The 22,223-nt window shown below is 41.6% G+C and overlaps 1 protein-coding gene across 12 annotated transcripts in view; it reads right to left on the bottom strand.

Annotated features, from left to right (window-relative positions):
• Window positions 1–5,722: 5,722 nt before the first annotated feature.
• Window positions 5,723–22,223, bottom strand: part of slc8a1 (solute carrier family 8 member A1) — a 124,250-nt gene continuing 107,749 nt past the window's right edge. For all 12 annotated transcript variants that reach the window (XM_022752867.1, XM_022752869.1, XM_022752872.1 and 9 more), the window contains 4 exons: window positions 12,074–12,259; window positions 11,782–11,871; window positions 6,381–6,484; window positions 5,723–6,068 (listed from right to left, as the gene is read on the bottom strand). In XM_022752867.1, the coding sequence (XP_022608588.1) occupies window positions 5,796–6,068; window positions 6,381–6,484; window positions 11,782–11,871; window positions 12,074–12,259 (653 nt within the window). In that variant the 3' untranslated portion in view covers window positions 5,723–5,795. The remainder of the gene's footprint in view (window positions 6,069–6,380; window positions 6,485–11,781; window positions 11,872–12,073; window positions 12,260–22,223) is intronic.

Here is a 22,223-nt window from a genome sequence, read left to right as displayed (position 1 = left end):
CTGAATCTGTACAACATTCAAACCATATTTTTTGTCAACACCAGGGGAATGGGATACGATTCTCTATAACTATATACAGACATGTTATCATTCATGCACAGTATCAACAAGTAGCACATTGACATTCCAAAATATGGAAAACATGGCATAGGGGAGACGGAGGGTAAAGAGGGGATTTGGGAAGAAAAGACAGAACAAAAAAAATAAACAAAAAATAAAAAGATCACTGCCTGTTTTGGTTACTTTGGCAGCAGAGAGACCGAGAAAGAAAGACAGAGAAAGAGTTGGGGGAAGAGACACAGAGGGACGGATAGACATCATAACAATACACATGCTGGGCAGGAGAAGTCCGTTTCAGTCTCACTGACCCAGAAATCAATGTATGGCTGTAACTTCATGTTTTTTTTCTTTAATATTCATCTTCTTCCTCCTTGTCTTCCTTCTCCTCCTTTCTCTCTTTAGCATCATCCTTTTACATTGTACTTGTTTAACATTACTTTAAGGGTGGAGAATAGCTCTGGTAGTGTTTTTTTCCTCAGTCTCAGTCACTCGGCTCGTACCAGCAGGGCTGTTTGTCCTTCCTTGCATTTGTTTGTTTGTTTGTCTGTCTGTCTGTTTGGTGTTGCATTTGTTTATTCCTCGGTCTGTCCGACAGACAGTTCAGTTAAGAAGTGGCACGAGGCAACGAAAACGCATCATCAATCATTACGTTAGAAGCAACGTTGTTAATGGTACACAACTGATTCAACACCGTTTTTTTTTTCCTTTTTTTCTTTTTACATCAGGTACAACATTATTATTGTGTACATCAGAGTCAAAAAAAACAAACAAAATCTCTGTTGTTGTTTACATCAGAAGCAACTTTGTTAACGAAACAACATAGTAGCCGTTTCACATAAGCGAAAAGAACCAGTGCAATGCTTTTCCTTCATTTCAAACCCTGCCTGCTTCTTCGAATTCCACCACAGAAGAATAAAAACAAAAACTACTGTCATCTACAGCTCGTTTTTCTACTCCTTGCTTGCTCTTAGTGTTATACTGTATGTACAGCGATGGCCTGGCTAACCTTTGACCCGTCAAACCAAGGCGGGAAGCTAAATTCAAGTGCATTTGTGGTTCTTTGCCTGGATGAGTCGCTGTTGAAGAGAACCTGGTTGGGTACTTACAATCCTTACAATCGTGGCTACAGTCACAGCTAATCTTTTGTTAGCCGTGTTTAGCTTCCCACCTTGGTCCAAACCCTGTTGGGCTTTGAGCAGCTGTCGTTAATCTGCCATTAGCTTCATGTCAGTCTTTTAAGTCAAGGTAGATACACAGAGAGAGGCGGTGCATCGAAGCTGGTGTAGCAAAAGAACTAACTTCCCATAAATGAAAAATGTTAGCCTCTGGAAAATTTGTGCAGCAAGCTAACTTAATGCAAACAACTACATTACTGCAAGCTTTTAATCTAGTTCACTCTGACAAATTAGGCAGATTTTAAGTAAAACCAACATGATTTATCTATATCAAAGATAACTTATACCCTGTTGGAGTTACTCAAAAAGTGATGCAAACAGCTTCTACAATGTTACTTCTTTTTTTTTTTTTTTGCGCAAGCTAGCATAACTTTTTTTTTTTACAGTGTATAAACCTTCAGCTCCATGCCAGTGAAGAGACAAATGCATACAAATTTAAATAGAAAGATTCTGGTTAGAGTTAAAACAACATCAAGGTGTCTTTTGTCTCTTTTCAGAGTGGAAATGAAATATGAATAATATTTGGTGTTTTAAGAAAGATCCATTGGTTATAAAACCCTTTACAGGTTGGACTGCAAATATTTAAGTTTCTGTTAGAAAGATTTCCCTTTGGCAAAACAGGGGTAAACTGCCACTCCAAGGCCTTCACATGAGAACAGCTACTCTAATGGAGAGCCGGACATTGTACAGAGTTTGGCAAATGCGAGTAATCTGACGCCTCATATTATCATTTATTTTGGTGGTCAAGGGGTAATTTAATTTTAGAGTTTATACAGAGTTGTTCCAAAAATGTTCCAACGTTGGTGCAGTTTGGTCACATTTCAGTAAGCAAGCCATGTTGCTGGTTGTCACCTGCTGAAACTTTATCAGCCATAACAGGGTGGTTTTCTACATCAAGCGCGTCATTTGATGAGTTTGAATTTTACATAGTTATCTTCAAGATACTCCGGACTTGCCAAACTCATCCAATCCAGGGCTCTGCTCAGCTCTACTCTCTCACAGGGGTTGAAAGCTGTCTGTGACAAGATTGTTGCCAAGTTTTAAATGGATTACGTCTAAACCCAGACTACGTACTTTACAGATGACATTTAAAATACTACTTATTATATTATACATCAAGTAAAAAAACACAACATCAGCAGGAAAATTCTGGCCAATTCCGATGCATACAGTATAGTGCCATTTAACAAACTACGGACTTTTATGCCTACGTATACAGTAAGTTTTGTTGTATGTTGTGGTTTTGGCTGAACGAGTAAAATAGTTAACAGTCTGAAGTGTAAACCTCTGTCTGACAGTCAAGATAAGCTTGAAGATTTGTACTCTACACATGTGTCAGGACAGGCTCTTGGGACACTTTAACGTTGTTCATTTTTCAGGATATATTTTTTTGTCTGTTGATGACTGAATCATGAAAAAAGATTCCCAGCAGTTGGTGTCCGATAGTGTCAGTTTGTCAGTCTGCTGTGTGTTATTGCAGTTTAATGTAATCTGAAAGTTGCGTATTCTAGCGTTGGTCGTGTTAATGCTTCCGAAAGCAGGTATTGGTAGGCTACATGTTTGCCAGCTAGCCTAGTACTTGACAAGGGTTTTCAGTGATGCTTGGCTGTTGCTTGAGATGTTTGGTAGCTAGTGTCCCGAAAACAGCACATCTAGTATTTTCAAAAAACCTTTTTTGGGTGGGAACAAATCCAGCCAGACCTTTATCCTATCCTTTGCATAAACCTTTTGTAACATTCAAGCTCAAAATTCAGTTAGAAGAGGGCGAACAACACCTCAAATAGTAAAATGACTCTACAGAGGATTTATTTGTAGAACCCGTGTGGGCCTGTATCATAAACTGAGTTTCACTTTGGGCTGAACCCCGGCTTTCTGCTATCACAAAGATGATTAACTTTTCACCAGAACAGCTCACCATGGCTGCGCAGCTAATTAGCATCAGCTCACTGGGCTCACAGATGACGCTAATTAGCTCACTGAAATAATGAGCTGATAATAGGCTCATTCTTTCTACAGACTCCCAACATGGACAGAATTACCATACCATAAAAAGGCAAGTGATGTTGCAAATTTGCAATGAACTTGCTCATAGCTGGATAAGAAAAGGCTCAGAGAAGCCAGATGACCCAGAGAGCCCAACTTACAGTGGTTGAGCTCACTTGGCAAGACAGGTCCCAGAGGTGTAGTTTCTGGGGGTGGGTGTTTTCCGACATACAGCCAATTGAATAGCTTGTATAAAGGATTTCAGGTTGAAAATTGTCTCCAAACCTCTGTGAGCTTGATAAACAGAGTCTGGCTGTCACAGATTAGATGTACCCTATGGTAGATGTCCCCACAGAGCTAGTGTAGTACAACGGTATTTGCCCCTATCTGTTAGTAAAACTACTTCCCCACCAACAACAAACGCTTTTAAACCGTTCCTTCGTCAGATGGCTGCCACGATAAGAGTGAAAACTGGCTGCTGAAGTAAAAGTCGGGTTTCAAGGCCGGCGTGAAGCAGTGAATCGTGCAGATTACGAGTCTTTACTCAAGAGAAAACACATGCCCTTGAATAAAGGCATAATATGAAGTCAGATGTTCATTGCTTCCTTTGGGCTAAGGCCTTCATGATCCACATGACTGAAGGCTTGCATGTTTAAGCATAGCGATGAGTGGAGGTGGCCTGGGAAAAGAACCATAGCGTATATGATTTAATTTGGAATAAGGCTGACTGCAATTCAAAAGCAGTCTTTGTAACCAACTGGGACAAACTCCGACCAACAAAGGTTGAAGCCTTGTTTGCTTTTCCGATATTTGGGTAACTCTACTATTTTTAACTTTTATTTCACGTAGTCTTGTTTTTGTTTTTTTTTCTTTTAAAGCCACACTGAAGCAAAGTCCTAACAACTAAGCAGGTGAAGTATGAGGAAATCCCTGTTAAATAGCCCCCTAAGGACCAATCTATGTGAAGAATCATAAATCAAGGGTCAGGGTTAGGGATTAGTGGTTGTTTCTTACAAAGCCCTTGAGGATTTTGATTGGTCCACTGACCAGCCAGAAGGGGTGGTGATGGTGGGGGGAAGGGGTTGCTTAAGACACACAGGGATAATGGCCGAAGCTGTCGAGTGAACCAACTGGTAAAGCGGCATCATCAAAGTGAGATAAACAATGAGAGAGAGAGAGGCAGTTGACAGACATGAGGTTTCACTGAGGGCGGTACCTACGTTTTTTTCAAAGTCTATTGCAATGTTATGATTGACACATGGCGATGGCAATCTCATCGGTGGAAAACCAGGTAACAGAATTCCACGGTTAAAAAAAAGAAAACACAAACACACGTAAGAGTAACCTAGAAAGTTATGCAATGATAATAGTTTTCTCTAACAGTTTTAAACGGTAGAGCGGCCATGTTGTCCTCTCAGACGCGGCCTTATTAAAGGTAAAAGCACACTAACCCCTTTTCTTGATTCAAATTAGACCTTAAAATCATTTACATCTACAGTATAAAGCAACAGAAAGAGGGCCTGTTCAGGAGCGCATGGCGTAACCAAGACATTCAGAAGGAAAATAGTGGAGCTGTAATGTACGTTCAGCTCTTTGTATTTACATTTCTAACCTCAGTTCAAAACCGTTCACTTCAATCGATCGCTGCCCTCCCACAAAAGAGTCTTACTCAGCATTTCTACAGGCCGGGAGAGCGAGGGTCGAAAAGACCTCGAAATACGAAAGCGTATCCCGTCTCACGCAGAGACGGCAAAACGAGAGGCGTCTTTTTCTTTTTCTTTTTTGTTTTTCACAGTACTTGACCATCTTCCCACAACACACAAGCACAGAAACACACAGTCACACACCAGCACTCGCACAGTTTGTTGTCATTAAACAGTTGTGGCAATATGTCCGGCTTCTTCTGATTGTGTTTTCAGTATCGTCTGGTCATGCATGTACATACTGATACAGTTACTGTCTCCTCCTGTCTAACATGTGCCTGTTACTGTCGCTGGACGCGGGTGTAGCGCTGCTCCAACTGGAAGGGGATTAATGAGAGATGCTGTTCCCATTAGCAGCTGTGAACGGTGTGTGTGTCTGGTTTAATATCTTGCTTCTCATGTTGACTTGTGTATGGTTGAACAAGCTGGGAAACTGTGTGTGTTTGTTTCTTTGTTTGCGACTTTGGGGATTAGATTTATGTATTTAAAACAGGGGAGGGTTTAAGACAGCTTGATTGGTTTGGATTTATAGGTCGAGAAAAAAAAATGAATTCCATAGTTTATTCGTTTGTCCACCATTTTTCCATCTTCTGAGCCATTTCTCTAGCTCCTGTGATTCTCCTGTTTGCTGTCGTCCTTCCGTGTATCCGTACTTCTTCCTGTTCTGTTTTAAGATGCTTTAACGCGTCCTCCATTTCTTCATCTGTACATCCATCCATTCATCCGTCAATCAATCTATTGCGTAAAGGGAGGGAGTGATAGATCAATGAGAGAGCCTTAACTTCCAAATCCATCCATTCACCCACCTCCCCCTTGGTTTCTTCCTCCATGTTCTCCTTCTGTCCCACCCTTCCCTTCGTTACCTCCTGTCACCTTAGAAGCCCTGGATGTGGCAGTAGGCCTCCAGTGAGGAGAAGAGGATGTAGAGGAGCCACAGGCTGACAAACAGCATGGTGGTCAGGACCTTCGCAGTCCGGGGCCCGCCCAGTTCTCCGCCGATCTCTGGCCGCCGTCGGTACATCAGCACGGCGACGCAGACGAAGGCAAAGATGGTGAAGAGGGTGACGGAGAAGGCCAGCGTGCCAGGGTCCACCCTGAACTCATCCCCCCTGCTCTGGTGGTAGATGGCAGCGATTGACCACGCCACCTGTCAATCATCATCATAGTCAAATTGAATAACATGAGATGTAGTGACTGTTTACAACAGCTGAGACCACACCAGAAAAACATGGACGTCATTGTAAGAGACAGATGGCTGCGCTTCTTCAATCCCACATATCTTTGTAATAATATCTCAAAGCAGCAGCATCACGCAGCATTAAAGACACCACTCATACAGTAACATATCCATTTCTACAAATACATGATAGTAATTACTGCCATGGCAGCATGACAAGCAGTGCTGCATTTACACTAGCAATGAACCAGTCAATCACTCTCTAGATGAGCTGGTACTCACCCCGATGCCCAGGAAAACGTTGACAGCGTTCGAGCCTGTCACATTACCAATGGAGGCGTCGGCATACTGATCCTGGATGGCAGCTACCTTACTGGCAAAGGTATCTGAATGGAGAGAGGAGGGAGAGATATCAGATGATTTTTATTATTATTATTATTATTATCATTATTATTAACTGTGTTGCTGTCTAATAGTATTCGTTTTAGATCATTCTATTCAAGAATCTAACAGACGTACACCAGGGATATGTGATTGTTTGAGTGATTTTTAAAAAGGTTTTCAACATAAAAATGAAACAGGGTGTGAGTATTACTGTCACTGTGTCTCACACCTCTGTTTTGGGGAAAGTAATCCGTCTCCATATTGTCTTCATACATGGTTTTGAAACAGTTTTCTTGCTGTAAATGTCCACCAGGAGAATTATGGGAAATAATCTGAAAGGAATCTAGTTGTAGTCTTCCAAATAGACCCTGCAAAATCTACAGATTTATTCTTTTGTGTTAACTCACAACAGTCATTTGTGAGTTACACAAGACCACAGTGACAGGGAAGGACGCTCTTGATAGATGCACAACACTTATAATTATTAATACAGAACACCGTGCAAATCCAGTTTTCCACATTTAGACAGGGAACCTTAAATTAGAAACCACAATCTTTAATCCTGTTACAGTGTTCCGTCGCTGGCAGCCAACACGGGCCAGATTTGGACCAAGATCAATAAATTACAAGGCTGAATCTTACTTTGCAGGGGCAAACAAATCTTGGCCTGACAACTAATCAGTGCTGCGATGCTTAGTCCCAAAAATTTCCCCCTCCTGTTTCATGTCTGCCAAACAATGGCAGCTCCAAAGGGATAGCTTTCCTTGCCGTACTAAAAGCAGCTTTGAACTCTCGGCCAAATCTCAACAATAGGCTCTTTCCTTGAGAGCACAAAGAGTGAGCACATCGTCAAATGGTCAGTTAGTCGTATTTGCTCTCACTAATTTACTGGCCGTATTATCTTCCTTAGTGATTCATGTCCTCTTGCTTTTATGTGGCAGAGATGGCAAGAGGAGATAAAAAACTGAGGAAGTGAAGGAGAAAAGAGGAGGAAGGGTTTTTCTGTGGCAGCCAAATTGGTGATGGAAAATAGGGACAATGGGAAGACCGGAAGAGGACTGAGGAGGGGAGAGAGGAGGGTGGACGAGGCAATGGGCCAAGGAAAGATAAATCTCCCCATACACCTTAAAGCTTCAAGGAGAAGCCTGCTGGGCTTCACTGAATGCACGTGTGTGTAACGAGGCTCTATTTATGTGGTGCTTGTCTGCCTGCATGTGTGTGTGTGTGTGTGTTTCTGTGTACAGTGCATACATGAACACTGTGTCTGTGTGTTAGTGTACAATGCCACCTGGGTCCAATCTGATGCCATGCCTCCACCAGCTGGCAAAGGCATGTGTGTACATCAATTGATCTTTGAGTGTTTGTGTGGCTGATTGAGTGGGTGAGTGCGTGGTTGCTCGCATGTTTGGTAGCAGCATGTGTGCATTCCTTTGTGTGTGTGTGTGTGTGTGTGTGTGTGTGCGCATGTGAGAAACAGGTTCCACTCTGCAGCTCCTTCTGTGAGAGTATGTCTCCCTGGAGAGGTTTCTGCCCTTTCTTTTTCCTTTCTGTCAATCAAACAGTCTTTTCCGTCTCATCCTTCCTCTCTCTCCTGCATGCTCTCCCTCTACCTCTCCTTCAAGCTCCCTTCTTCCCGTCGCCTCTTGAAATGGAAGGACTCGTCGGGGAGCACTCATGTGCTCACGGCAATCTGGCAATCCTTCTGCATCTAGACATTTTTTGCTTGGTGAGGAACATTTGGTCAGAGGGGAAATTATAAGCAGACAGTGGCGCGAGTCAATAGGTCACAAAAATAGTTACGCTTTATCATCTTGGGACATTTTAAAAAATAAATCTAACAGCAGGACTTTTCAAAGAGTTGGACGACTGACGTGGTTCTTCCTGATCATTTGAGATGGTGAAAAGAAATGAATGTTAATCAATAAAACCAGAAATCAGGCGGTTGGCCAATATTACAATAATGATTTTGTTTTTGTTTCGTTTATTGATCAAACGAAAGGAAAAAAAAAATCACAATTTCTCAAAACCAGATTAAACGTCTCCAGTTTGTTTGAAATGATATAAAACAAATGCTTGTGCTCGTATCTTCTGTTGATTGACTAATTGTTTCATAATAATGATCTAATAGTGTCAGATGAAATCCCTGTTAAATTCAAGTAAGCACTGTGACTGTAGGTTGTATGATAACTGGCTAATGTAGCATTACAGGATCCGTCTAATGTCGAGACCAGTTGAACAATAAGTCCATGAAGCTGCTACACAACAATGTGAGACAAGTTTTCTGAACCAAATATTTTTTTTTTTTTTTGTTAGTTGTGTTTTCTTGCCCGAGTCAAAAAATGCGTCCTTATCACCGAAAAAGATTTCCACAGATAATCCTCCTGTTCATCTCTACCATCGCCTCCCAATTATCTGTGGATCAGCTGAACGATTTGTGGCAGGATGTTTGCGGACTCAAGCAAGTTCAATTTTTGTCTTCTTAAGACTTTAATGTCTCCTAACGACCTTAATATCCTGGACATTTAGAGGCAATTTTGTCACAACACAATTTAAAAAGGTCAAATATGCTCTCATATACATGATATCCTAATTATAAAACATTGTAGTAATAATTGGTCTGTAGATGCCTTACAGTCCACAGTGCTATTACCTTCCTTATATAGCTGTGTCACTGTTCATTCATGCGTTCATTCATTCTCTGCCTGTCTTTGCCATTTTACTAACTCTCTTGTCATGTCAGACCCTGCCACTCCCCCGTGCCCTGCAGTAACCCCGGCACTAATCAATTCCTTGTATATATACTGGCCCCATTCCCACTCATTCTCTGCAAGAGTATCTACCGTGCCTTCCATGCTGTAGCTATCCATCCCTGCTTATCTAACCTGTGTTTGACACCGGGGGTTTTGCCTGGTTTTCCGGCCCCCCGTGCCCTCACGTTGTCCCTGACTGCTTCTGTCTGTTTTTGTACAGGTGAACTATTTTGAACTTTTGTCTGTGTATCTGAGTCGTGCATTTGAGACCTCCCAGTCCTGAGTCATGACAAGCTGCTTATGTCAACAGAGTCCCACGGTGCCGCTCTCCGTTTAAATGTCATTCTTGACTTTGTAAGGCCGACATGAAATGATACACATCACACTTTAAATATACATTCGAGTCATACAACTGAGGTGAATCCCAAAGAAACAACACATTTCAGTTCCTTGTGGCTCTGATTCAATTTACAGCTCCACTGTTTTCTTTCCATCTCCGTGCACATGTGTGTGTGTGTGTGTGTGTGTGTGTGTGTGTGTATGTGTGTGTGTGTATGTGTGTGTGTGTGTGTTGGGCTGGCTAACTGTGATAAACGAGGTTAATCATCATGGAACCACAACACAGGATGGGTTTTATTAACTCTAATAGCCACGGATCTGGAGGTCTGTTTCTTTGTGTGAGTGTGTGGGCCACAGGAGGTTCTGTTAATAAGGCTGAGAGCCTCTGAAAGGCTGAATCACTTTGTTTCCATTCTGCAAGTCTACACATTGTGTACATCTGTGTTTTAAACAGCTGTGTGTGTATGCATTTGTCCATAAATTCAACTGTTACTTGGCATGTATTTCTGTTTGTTTGTGTGTCCAAATATCACATGTTTATTGTGTGTGTATATACTGTACGTTTGTATGCATGCATGTGTGTGTGTAACATAGTATGTAATACATCACTTTTATCCCTTAGGTCCCTAAATGGGAGGACAGAGACCACTTGGGCCTGACATGACAAATAGCCCTATGCTAATAACACATGGTGGCCTCGGTACAGTACAGGTGTGTGCGTATGTCTGTGTGCACAAGTGTGTGTGACACCTATTTCAAGCTTTAATGTGTTGCAAGTATATGAGTGTGTGAGACTGTTCGTTCAATTAATTCAAGTTGCAGCTGTTTACATGTCCGCAAGTTGTACATCCAGCATTCAATCATGTGCTGAATGTCTGCATGTGTTGTCTTCTCTGTGTGTGTGTGTGTGTGTGTGTGTGTGTGTGTGTGTGTGTGTGTGTGTGTGTGTGTGTGTGTGTGTGTGTGTGTGCGCGCGCAGAGGCAGGAGACTGGGGCCAAGGTTAAAACATATTTAGCCGGCTGTTGCAGTCATCGGTCGTTCTTCACATTTAGAGGATGATCCATGCTGCTGTCTGCAGACCGCAGAGCTCCGTCTAACAGGCTCCCACATTTAAAAACCCACTGGAGAGAGCGGAAACCACTGGGTCAGTCACACTGAAACCTCCATCAGCATGAGTCCGTGTGCACTCGTTTAATCTTTGCTCGTTTTTTTTCTATGGATGTTCACTGTAAATAAAATGAACCAAATCTAAATTCATTTGCAGGGTTGTCCTCAATTAAAGAAGGTCTCATATAATTTGTTTTAATTAATCAATTATTTCAATCAATTTAGAATAAATCTCTTCCATCTAGTTTTATACTTTGCCTGCAGCGCCAGTGCTTATTACAGCAAGTTTGTGAAAATTATCATGATGCCAGAAATGTGACAATCATTTCCTAGTAATGAACAGTGACTAATGGCCCATTCCCCATAATTAAATAAACATAAAAATCTAAAAATGTCTTACTTTGCCAAAAACCGAATGAATGGATTAGTTGACTAATTGAAGAAGTGGGGGCAGATCTCGTAATTCATCATAAACCACAGTCAAAACAATTAAATAGTTTTTCTCTGTAGTGCAACACATCATCACGTGTGAGATGCAGCTTTGTGAAAGTTTGTATTGTATCTACACAGATACTCGCACACTTGCAGGTCAGCACACTGCAGCACCTTGTCTTCTTTCCATTTTCTATCATAGCTACCGTTCATTTGTTTGACCTGATTGTTGGAGCAACAAGCATCTACTTTTATGAGGCTTTTAGAAACCATCGTCAGTGCAGGGATATACTCTGTGAAGTTGTCTCTTTTATTCTGCACTGGACACGCTGAGGAAAGAAATGAGGGGAATAAAGCTCCTGGTAATAAAAACTGAAGCAGCAAATAGAAAATGTCAAAGCATAGGCCCTGAAGGTGATCATTGATGAACGCAAATCTATTCCTACAGTGAAGACTTCTGGGTATTTTATGCTCATAAAGGTCTTATGAAGCTAAATGGCACAAGTGGAGGGAGAAAGGTCTTTGATTAAAGCTGGCGGAAAGTCCAATAGCAGGATAATTAAAATGGCGGCAGTATTGGATCAATATCGGCTCACAATACATACAGTCAACATACGGTCAACGTACATTGTATGCGCTCACGCACACACACACACACACACACACTTACCTGGTACAGAGGTTCCCAATGCAACAAATACTACTGCTGTGACTGAGTCTTTCAATCCCACTGTGCAGCCAAAATGAGAGGCAAGGTCCCCTGTAAAAATAAGAGAGGAACATGAATGCTAAAAAAAAAACCTCAATATCTTTTTACATATTGATGTCTTTGTTTTGTAAAAGAAGAATCCTGTCATTAAAAATGTTCTTTAAAAAAGGTTTTGGAATTCTTAAAATGTTTTCGTAAATTCAATATGACTTAAGTTCAAATTTCAAACTGTTCTTTTCGGTTTTCATCTCACCAATGACGGCGGTGAGCAGCCCGATCATGCAGATGGAGACGACGAAACAGGCCCAGCCGTTCCAGTAGTCTGTGGGCGGGACGAAGGCGAACAGAACCTTCCAGAAGACGGTGAGGAAGTGCATGACGTAGTCGAAACACGACGGCAACTTCTCCTCCCCGCATTCCTCGTCGTCGTCATCCTCGCCTGGGGGGGGAGAAAGCGTTCAGAGAAATTTTAAGTTAAAGATCTAGATTTGACTGACTGTAACCTCTAAAGTTCCTAATTCCCACCTTGTGTCACTGTCCCTCTGCTCCTGATGTCCCATCAAGGAAATACTGTCACAAAGAGGGAATTTCATACTAAAAACACTGACTTTGGAAGATCCCCTCATGATTTGTCTAATTCAGACTTCTGAGGCCTCATATTAGCTGTAGCTGACCTTTAAAATGCATTTTCACACAGAGCGAGGACTGTGGACTTTGTTCTGCATCACTTACATTGAAACAGTGAACCTATCCTTTGACCGAGCAATAACAGGTGCTGTATGTTAATGAGGACATTAATTCCAAAGGGAAGCTATCAAATCTAATCACATTTCTTGAGCCTGAGACGAGTTGGAGACCGACCACGGATACATCATGAGGTAAATCATGGTACGTCCCTGCGAAACGAATGACATTCCCATCAGTGCTAATTAGCAAATATTAGCATGCTAACATACTGAAGTGATACAGTGAACATGTCAAACATTGCACCTGCTGAACATTAGTTAGCAATGCCATTGTGTACATGTTACCAAGCTAAAAGTCCTGGTGTGACTGGAATCTGGACAAAGTTATTCAATGTTTAATATACTTTTTTTTTTTTTTTTTTTACCATCAGTTTAAATTGACTTTTACGAACTAGGTTAGAATAAGAGCGGTATCATATTGTAATAAAGAATCATACAGGCAAAGCAGGTGGTAATTACATCAAACAAATTGTTAAATGGAAATAAAAACGGTACTTTTAGACTAAAAGCTGACACATTTTGGCTTAAGCATGACTTTGCCAAAATAAGCTTCACCCTGCTGTGAGATAAGAGCTAATGTTCTCTGTCCATTACCTGAAGAGCAAAGGATTAAATGTCTCTGTCTCTGACTTTCACTCCAGCAGCGGGGTCAGAAGTTTAAGTCTAGAGACAGACATGCACAGTGCAATCCATTATCATTACAGAGATTAAAAAAAGACTCAATTTAACATCACCTCTGATCCACGGTCTGGCAGGTGTGTGTGTGTGTGTGTGTGTGTGATGTCAGTATCAAAGTCTAATCACTGCTTCAGGATATGGACTACAGCCAACCACATACTGTTTGGATTTGTTGTGCATGTGCATGGTTACACACACGCACGCGCACACTCACACTCACACACACACATACACACATACACCATTATCAGCCTATGCAGCCCTCTCTGTAGTTGGCTGTTGTTCTGCTCCATTTATAAACGACTAAAATGAATGAATAAACGAGACTACCTGCTGCTTCAATGAAACACGCTGACTGGGTAAATCCCATCGAAAACCATGATCTCTAATTGGTTTCACCCGAATCATTCAGTCACTGCATACTATTAACCTTTTAAGAGCTGCTGTATCCAAATGCTCAAACACAAACGAACAAAAAGCGTCTGCATCCTAAACTGAGTGTGGAGAGCCTCCAGGAACTGTTTATCCTGCTGAGGTGTTGTTTATGTCTTCGTCTTTTTTTAATGACAATTTTCTTGCAAAGTAATCCTTCATACATTCATGAAAAACACCCGGTCCCAGTAAAGATACAGGCAGCCATCTTTATCAATTGGATGTCGATCCTAAGGAAAATTTTGCCTTCATTTTTTTTTCGTTTAGAGGAAGGAAAATGTGGGAATCAGAGGCTTAGAAAAGCCAAACTGAGACACACTCTCTCACATGCACCCTTCAATTTCAGTGATGGATAAATTACTTTCTTTTGAAATATGTCATTTGGGACTGAATGCATGAATGCATCAGCCTTGGCAAAAACTGTCATAACAGATAATAAAGCAATAAAACATGTGCAAAAAAAAAAAAAAGCAGCTCCACACTCCAGTTGTCCTTAACTTGATGATCCCAAGACGAGACAGGCAGCTTCAGCTCTGGCCCTCTGCTGTAAGCACACGAGACAGCCTGATATTTAAGTCATTAAACACAAGTCATGAACCAGATCCACACTGTGTGTTGTGCTATTACCAGGCATTAGTATGGGCTAACACAAAGATTAATGTACTCTATCTAATAGGGCCAATAATTTACTCAGAGGTCATGCACCTTGTTTAATGTAATTAAAAATAAATGTTCCCCTTTCAGAGTGAGTACTACAAATCAAACCGTCAATTATAAATGAACAGTGGAAGGTCAGTGCAGGGAGCAAAGGCCTCTTAAGCTATTACGATTTGGGACACACACACAAACACACACACACTTGGTAATGAATTATAAAAAAAGATTCTAGACTCTACCTGAGTAATGTCACTTTTTACTTTCAGCTGCTCTCCTTCCCGCCCACACAGTCTGTCATGACTGAATGGAGCCATTTCTCTCTCTCTTTCACGCTAATGTTTATATGAGATCTTTCGTCACAGTCTTGGTCTCTTCCTTTTTCATTTTCTGTCCCTGTATGTGTAGGTGTTGATCACGTAGCCCCCCCCCCCCCGCAAGCACACATGGGAGAAACCACAGTCTGGGGTAACCACACTGGGAAAATGGTAACGTAGTCCAGTGAGGATTTACAGTATAGAGGACTGGACAGTGTCTAAAAGCAGTGAGTTTAAAGTGCCTTAATTTGTTGTTGTCTGTAATTGTTTAATTATCTTTTAACTTTTCATCCTTGCTCACATTTTGCTGATGTAGCCTTTATATAACTGAACGTTATCTGTGACTTTCTCGCTTCATCCCTCTTAATCTTCCTCATCCCCCTACAACCTTCTGTCACGCTCTAAATGCCATTGTTAGTGTCTTTGCTCCATTTTGTGTTTGTGTGCGTGATATTCTTTGTTATTTATTTGGCGCCTCATTAGCTTCCAGAGCTGCTGCTGGTCTCTTGGATAAAAACAAAACAGCAGTTTGAAAAATGAGGCCAAATATAAACTGATATCACTAATGAAAGGGTAATCAATAAACAATCCCATACGCAAATGTAATATATGTGTATATATATTGCATTTCCTCATATGAAATATATGTGCATATAAAATAAAAACATACATGTCAAAATTATATATAAAACCTATTAGCTCATACAAATATGTATATTTATGTATGTTTGCATCCCAAAGCCTATATATATATATATATATACATATATACACACATATATATATGTTGTATATACAGTGGGGTCCACTGGGAAGATAGACATGTTTAAAATGAATGAGAAAAAGAAAAACATATATAAGCATATAGAATTATTGTTTTAATAAACTTGCATATATAAATGAAACATATATTGTTAACATATCTGGTTGCAACATGTTTTTACCATATAAAAATCTATCAGAATAATACATGTACATATGCAAATTTCACTATGGTATTTCATATATGCTACAAACTTATATCTTTATATATCCAGAGGATGTATAATAAGATATCCCCTTATGATTGACATATATATCAACATCACTCTTGATAAAGGGACATTTGTCATATTATTTTCTTATGGGATGAACTGAATTTATAATGAAAATAAACACAATCTGCCAAAAAAGAAGAAACAATGTCCCAAGCAACAATAAACAAAACAAAATTAACACCTAAGTCAGCTGCTCATTGGTTAGCATCTCATGCTAATCTGACAGCTGCTAGCAGAGGCTTTTCTATTGAGGGGCACCAGCATCCGAATGTGCTTGACATAAAGAAATATCTCGTCCTACCCATGCACACACATATCAATTCTCTATCTCTCTCTCTTGCCTTCCAGCGGTATTAGTGTGTGTTATCTCTTGCTGCTCACTGAGCGTGCCCAGAAGTTGCATTCTCATAGGTCAGGGCAGCAGTGGTCTGCAGCTCTTCTCCACAGGCTGCTAGCCACGCAACAAGGTGCAGGTACATGAGTGTATGGGACTGTGCACTAAGAGTGATACGGTGTGAGCTCAGGGGACTTGTAGGAATCATTCATACCGCTGCCTGTTTACACACGCATGCACGCACACACACACACACACATATCACCAGACTCTCTCTCACACACAGGGCTTTGAAACTGATGCGGCCAAACAAGCTTCTGTGCAGAAAAGCATGTGAGCTGCTGCAAAATGACCCTTCAATCACTTTAGATTACAGAAGTAGAGAGCGAGACTCTGGATAAGTCATATCAGGCTTCATGCTGCTAGCCACCGGGGTTTTGTAAAAAACACACACCCAAACACACTCAGATCAACAGAAAAGACACACACACACTTGAAGACAGGACAGTATGCATACAGGCGTAGGGGAAAGACAAAAAAAGATATGTGCAAGTGATACGTGCACAGACTCTGAATCCCAAACGGAGTGAGGAACATCACGTACTCAGAGAATTGTGGGAAATATCACACACACACACACACACAGTCAAGAAATACAGCCTGTCTTTTATCCATGCATCTTCAAAACGTATCCAGTCTGTGCCTTTCGTTAGTGTTTTTTTGTTTTTTTTGACGCTGATGTTTATATTTGAGTCACAGAAATAAGCCGCTGTGATTCTCAAAAATATCAACATAAAATCACATTTTGAGAGCTTTTAACAAACCTCCCTGCATTTCTGAAGACACATCCATAATCTTAAACGCCTCTTCTGTCCTGTATAAAACACTCCCTCCACTGTGCAGTGAGTCTCACTTCCTCAAGATCTTTCTGATTTCCTTGACCAAACAAATACCACCTCACAGGCCACGCCTTCAACTTTACCATGACAGCCCTGTGAAGGATTGTGTGTGTGTATGTGTGTCATGCTGACATGCTCATATTTATATTCATGTTCCACTGATCCTGTCATCCTGCCAGTCACGTGCACAAACACACACACACACACACACACACACACACACACACACACACACACACACACACACACACACACACTGTCAAACAGGCACCAGAGTCACTGGAGAGCTTCAAATAGACAGTTGACAGTTAAACGAGGCTGAATCTTTCCTCAATGCACCACGGCATTAAACAAAATCATTAATACAACTTTATCACTTTGTCCTGCAAGAGACAGAAACTCACATCCTTGAAGATGCATTTGAATTAGTTTGATCTCTGCCCTTTCAGACGCTTCATAAGAGCAGCTGTCACAAACGGACCGTCAGCGAACGAGCCAGTCAGCTCGTCTTTTGACAAAACAGTCAACCAACAAATCAATTAAATAATCAGTCATTTAGCGAGTCAAACTTTCGCTGTCATTCATCATCTAAAGGGTGGAAATTGCAGTTTGTGCACAGCAGGCACAGACAGGCGGCGACGTGAGCCGCGGTGCGAGGAGGGCAGCCGAGGAAGTTACACTTTCCGCTGTCAAAGACGTTGCTGGTCTTTCTTGTGTATGTCAAAGACACAAAGGCCTGTCACAAAAGTTCCATTAAGCTTTGGCATAAGTTGAATTAGCAATTAGCAAGAAAGAAGAACGAGCACAACATGCAGCACATTTCTTTTCTTTCTTTCTTCTTCTTCTTTTATATTCAGGTGCTGTTTATTGGCACGAAATCCTCCAGTGAACACGTCTGGAGTCAGATACACCAACTTCCACGCTACCAGGCCCGTCCTCTGTATTTCTCTTCTTGCGCTGTTTTTTTTCCCCTGGGTACCTACACTGTCCACACTACCCCGGGGTGTGGATTCACAAACACACACACACACAGACACACACACACACACATACACACACAGAGGAGCAGGTGATGAACAGTGCGGTGTGGTCCTAGTAATTACAGGGCACTGGAGTGTGGAGTGGTTGCACATCAATCTCTTTCTCTTTCCTTCACTTTTTTCCCTCTCTGTCCTAACAATCCCTCTCTCTCTCTCTCTCTCTCTCTCTCTCTCTCTCTCACTCTCTCTCTTGATTTCCTTCCCATTGATTTTTTTTCTCCATCTTGTTGTGCCTTTGTTTGTGCCTGTTCTCTTGGTCAAACAATCTAGTTCAACAAGAAAATGTTCTTTAAATGTTGTAAAATATTCTGATCATGCTACTTATGCGTGACATGTTGTTGTTTAACAAACAACGACATCTTCTGTCAGTAATGATGAGGTTAAGCAGCTAACGACTTGGTCAAGATGAGGCAAAGATTGTAGGTGTGGTTTGACGGGTTGTGAACAGCTGTCTGCTGTTTTAGCCATTTGAAACAGTAAAATATTTTCGGTTCATTATGAAACTGGACTGAGGCAGAGGACGCGAGTTGAGTAGGAGGATGCATCTGCGTTCACACTGCTAAAAAGAGCGTGGCCACATGTGGCCCAGATCACCTCTGAATGTGGTCTGAGTGATCGGATCTCAAATGCCTCCTCAATGCGTCTCGGGTGCGTTCACGCCTGAAATTACACCGTCCGCTTGTGTGATCGGATCACCTGAGGCGGATGTTAATACCTGCTCTGAAAACTGATGCAGGACCAAGTTTTACAACTTCTACAAGTTCCTTCCCTCTGTGCACAACAGCAAACACAGCGACATGAAAAAGTAATGATGTTTGACTATCGCCCTCGGGCCAGGAGCATTAATCACTCACGCCCAGACACTCTCCCTCCGTCTCCTGACTGGAAGGAAGAAGAGAGTGACCGTTTTCACCCCAGAGTGAGAATGAATTTTCAGCTTCCGAATGTATTTTGTTGTTGGTCCTTCACTGACTCTCTGATCTCCTAATTTAACAGTTTTGCCATCTTATCCCGCCATAAGAGCTTTTACAGTGTAATAACAACATGTTACATTTACTCCTATAAGTCATTATCTGAACAACCCCCATGATTTGGTCAACTACACAAAACAAGAACTATTTTCTCACCAGTCTCTTTAAGTTTAGTTTACAGTGACCAATAACTCTTCCAACACTTAGCCTGATCCTTCAAGGTACGTGTAAGAAATGTCTTCATTTATCACATGGAAGGACGCACTGCACACCATCAAAACAGACACCTCCTGCTCCTCCAGAATAACATGTAAATGACAATAAATACATTAACGATTCAACACCATCAAACTGCTCGCTATCGCGCTACCCGACAGGCTTGTCACAAACTGTACGTGCACAGCTGCACATTGACGAACACATAATCTCTCACTGTCGCTCTGTGTTAGCTTATCTGGGGAAAAATTCTCCATCAGGCGCACGAACCAACACAAAAAGACACACACAGGGGAAAACAGGTCAGTGTACGCACGCACACACACACACACCCCCTCACACACACACACACACCCACAACACAAGCACACTGACATTTCAGAGGGCTTTAATGGCTGACTAAATGCAGGTCTCTTGCTTTGAGATGAATGTCATGGTCTCACTTTGTGCGCATGTGTGTGTGTGTGTGTGTGTACACAAGTGTGTGCGTCAGTGTAAGTGCCAATCTGGTGTTATGATGCGGATCTTAAACGTTCTCTCATGGCTGCCGTCTTAGCAGAAGCCAAATCTAAAATCTTCCCCTAATTGAACTGATGAACTGATAAACATCGACAGATTATTTATTTCTGCCACATATGAGGCCGAAATATTTTCTTCAGGGTTTCTCAGCGATGGAGATCTTGATCTGACAACTCAGGCGGAGACGATGAGAAAGTGTAAATGTCTCCGGTCAAAGATGAAGGAATATTTGAGGCTCCTTTAAAGTGATTCTAATCTTGAGTCCAATCTAACACGAGATAAGAGAGAGCGAGGGAGGATGATAGAGCCAGGAAGAGAGAGAGAGAGAGAGAGAGAGAGAGGGAGGGAGAGATGAGATTAGATGCAGCTAGCTTATCAGTGTGTATTAAATCCACCACCGTATCACTGACAGCCGCTCTGGACTTGTTCAAACCCTTGAACCAGCAGTGTGTGTTTGAGAGGATGAGCTGCCAAGTTGAAGCGTGTCTCCATTTGGGCTTATTGTGTAAGTGTGTGTGTGTGTGTGTGTGTGTTTTTGTGTGAGAGAGAGAGAGAGAGTGTGTGTGGCATTTTGTGGGTTCAGTTTGTAAAAAAAAAGTGTGTGTCCAGAACAACGGCCCCAGAGCTCTTGGAACAGATGTCTGAGTTTATCAGCTGTTTGTCTTATTTGTTAAGAGACTAATTTCCCTTCATCAGATTCTTTTCTTCCTCCTTTTATTCTTTCTCTTCCCACCTTCCAGGCAGTAATGAGAGCTTTCCAAACCACTTCAGCTCATTTTCTGTCTGTGTTGTTGTGAGATTTTATCCATCCATCAAAACGTCTTTTCTAATACGTGTAATGTCACTTTACATATTTTTTTTTCTTGCTTATGTGCTTTTCTCCCTTTCTTCTTCTTCTTCCCTGCTGTTTTTTCCTTTCTTTTTCCTTACATCTTTCTTTCTTTCCTCCCTTCCTCCCAGTAGATTAAATTACTGTTTCAGATGTTTTTACATCCTTCGGTCTGTTAGCTTAGCCTCACCTTACCATATGTCTCTTCTTCCCCTCTACCTTCAACCTTCTTCTTCACTTATCTCCAGCACCCTTCCATCCATCCATCCATCCATCCATCCATGCATGCATGACCGAAAAATGACCAGATCTGAGCCTGGAGGAGCTGACCCTTGCGTGGCCTTGTGTCACAGCCGGGCTCCTTCATTTCCTCCTCATCCCTCCATCACGGGTTCAACACATTTGCACCGGAGGAGTAATTAATCCTCGACCTCCCTTGTGTGTTTGGTAATTAAGTGGGGGAGGCAGATGGAGGGAGAGTGTGGGAGAAATGGAAAAAGAAGCAGTGCAGTAAAGGGGCCGGAGTGAAATAAAGTAAATGAAAGTGAAAGTGACAGAGTTGGGGTTATAGTAAACCCACTTAAACCCATTTAATACGATTTTATCTTTGCTGATTACAGTATATTCAGAAAGATAAGACGACTTGAGTCGTGGTGAGTTGAACTTATCGAGCTCTACACTGAGTGAGGCTTAGTCTGCAACATGACCACAATCCCTCCTTAAGCTGAGCACAATTGGACACCTCAGTTCTTCTTTGGTGTACGATCAAGACAAGAAGAAGCATCTCTGTATGAGCATCACACGGTATCAAACAGCTTTGTAGTGTTGCTTGTTTTAACTGTGTTTAACTGTGAAGAAATAAACAGAGTTTCTCTTGGGAAGAAAAAAATAGCTTTGTGTTTTCAGGCGCTGCAACAAGGTTATTTGGTGCCACACGAGTTGGCATTGTTTTAACTTTTCCCAAATCAACTCAGCCAAATAAACACTTACAAACATGCTGGGTGAGAAGGAGTCTTGGTGCGATGTAGTAAAACCCAGACATTGAGAGCTGGTGGTAATGATGGCAGATGAAATAGATTTCAGACTATAGCTCCAACCAAACTTCTGTCTTCTCACGCCGTCTTTGTTGTTAACTCCCAATTACTTACACTGCACATTATATACCAGCTTTCATAGTGTACTATTTGTTTACGAGGAAATATCAACACTTCTCTCAGCATGCACTTTATTGCTTGCTTCACATTCTCAGTAAACAAAGAGTGTAGAGAAAGATGCTGGCGGGCGAATCAATTCTTTCACAGCTGGATGTCTGTCTGACCAATCAGCTGCCACTTTGATCCGTAAGCATCCAATCAGCTCCTAATCTCAGACACTTTGAGCTCTTGCAATCCAATCAGCTTCAGGTTTAAAGGCCCTGAAAAACCAATCAGCCTCCGGTTTGATCTGGTTTTGAATCTGATTTGGGTTGTTGACTTCCTCTGTGTGTGTGTGTGTGTGTGTGTGTGTGTGTGTGTGTTGCAGTTGACCTGTTATAATTTTGCAGGCATATAAGTGTTTTTGAATCATAGTGAAACCCTGTTGTGTTCAATCGCTGTGTGAATACAATGTGATGAAGCTGTGTGTGTGTGAGAGAGAGAAAGAAAGAGGGAGAGAGAGAGAGAGAGTCTCATAATAAAAGCGTATTCTTCAGTGGAAACTGCACTCACTGCCTTTTTACTCTGTCCACCCCCC

The sequence above is a fragment of the Seriola dumerili genome, unplaced genomic scaffold (assembly GCF_002260705.1).
Source record: "Seriola dumerili isolate Sdu_G_001 unplaced genomic scaffold, Sdu_1.0 BDQW01000187.1, whole genome shotgun sequence".
Lineage (NCBI taxonomy): Eukaryota > Metazoa > Chordata > Actinopteri > Carangiformes > Carangidae > Seriola > Seriola dumerili.
Note: the sequence above shows the minus strand (reverse complement) of the source record. Positions and strands in the feature narration are given on the sequence as shown.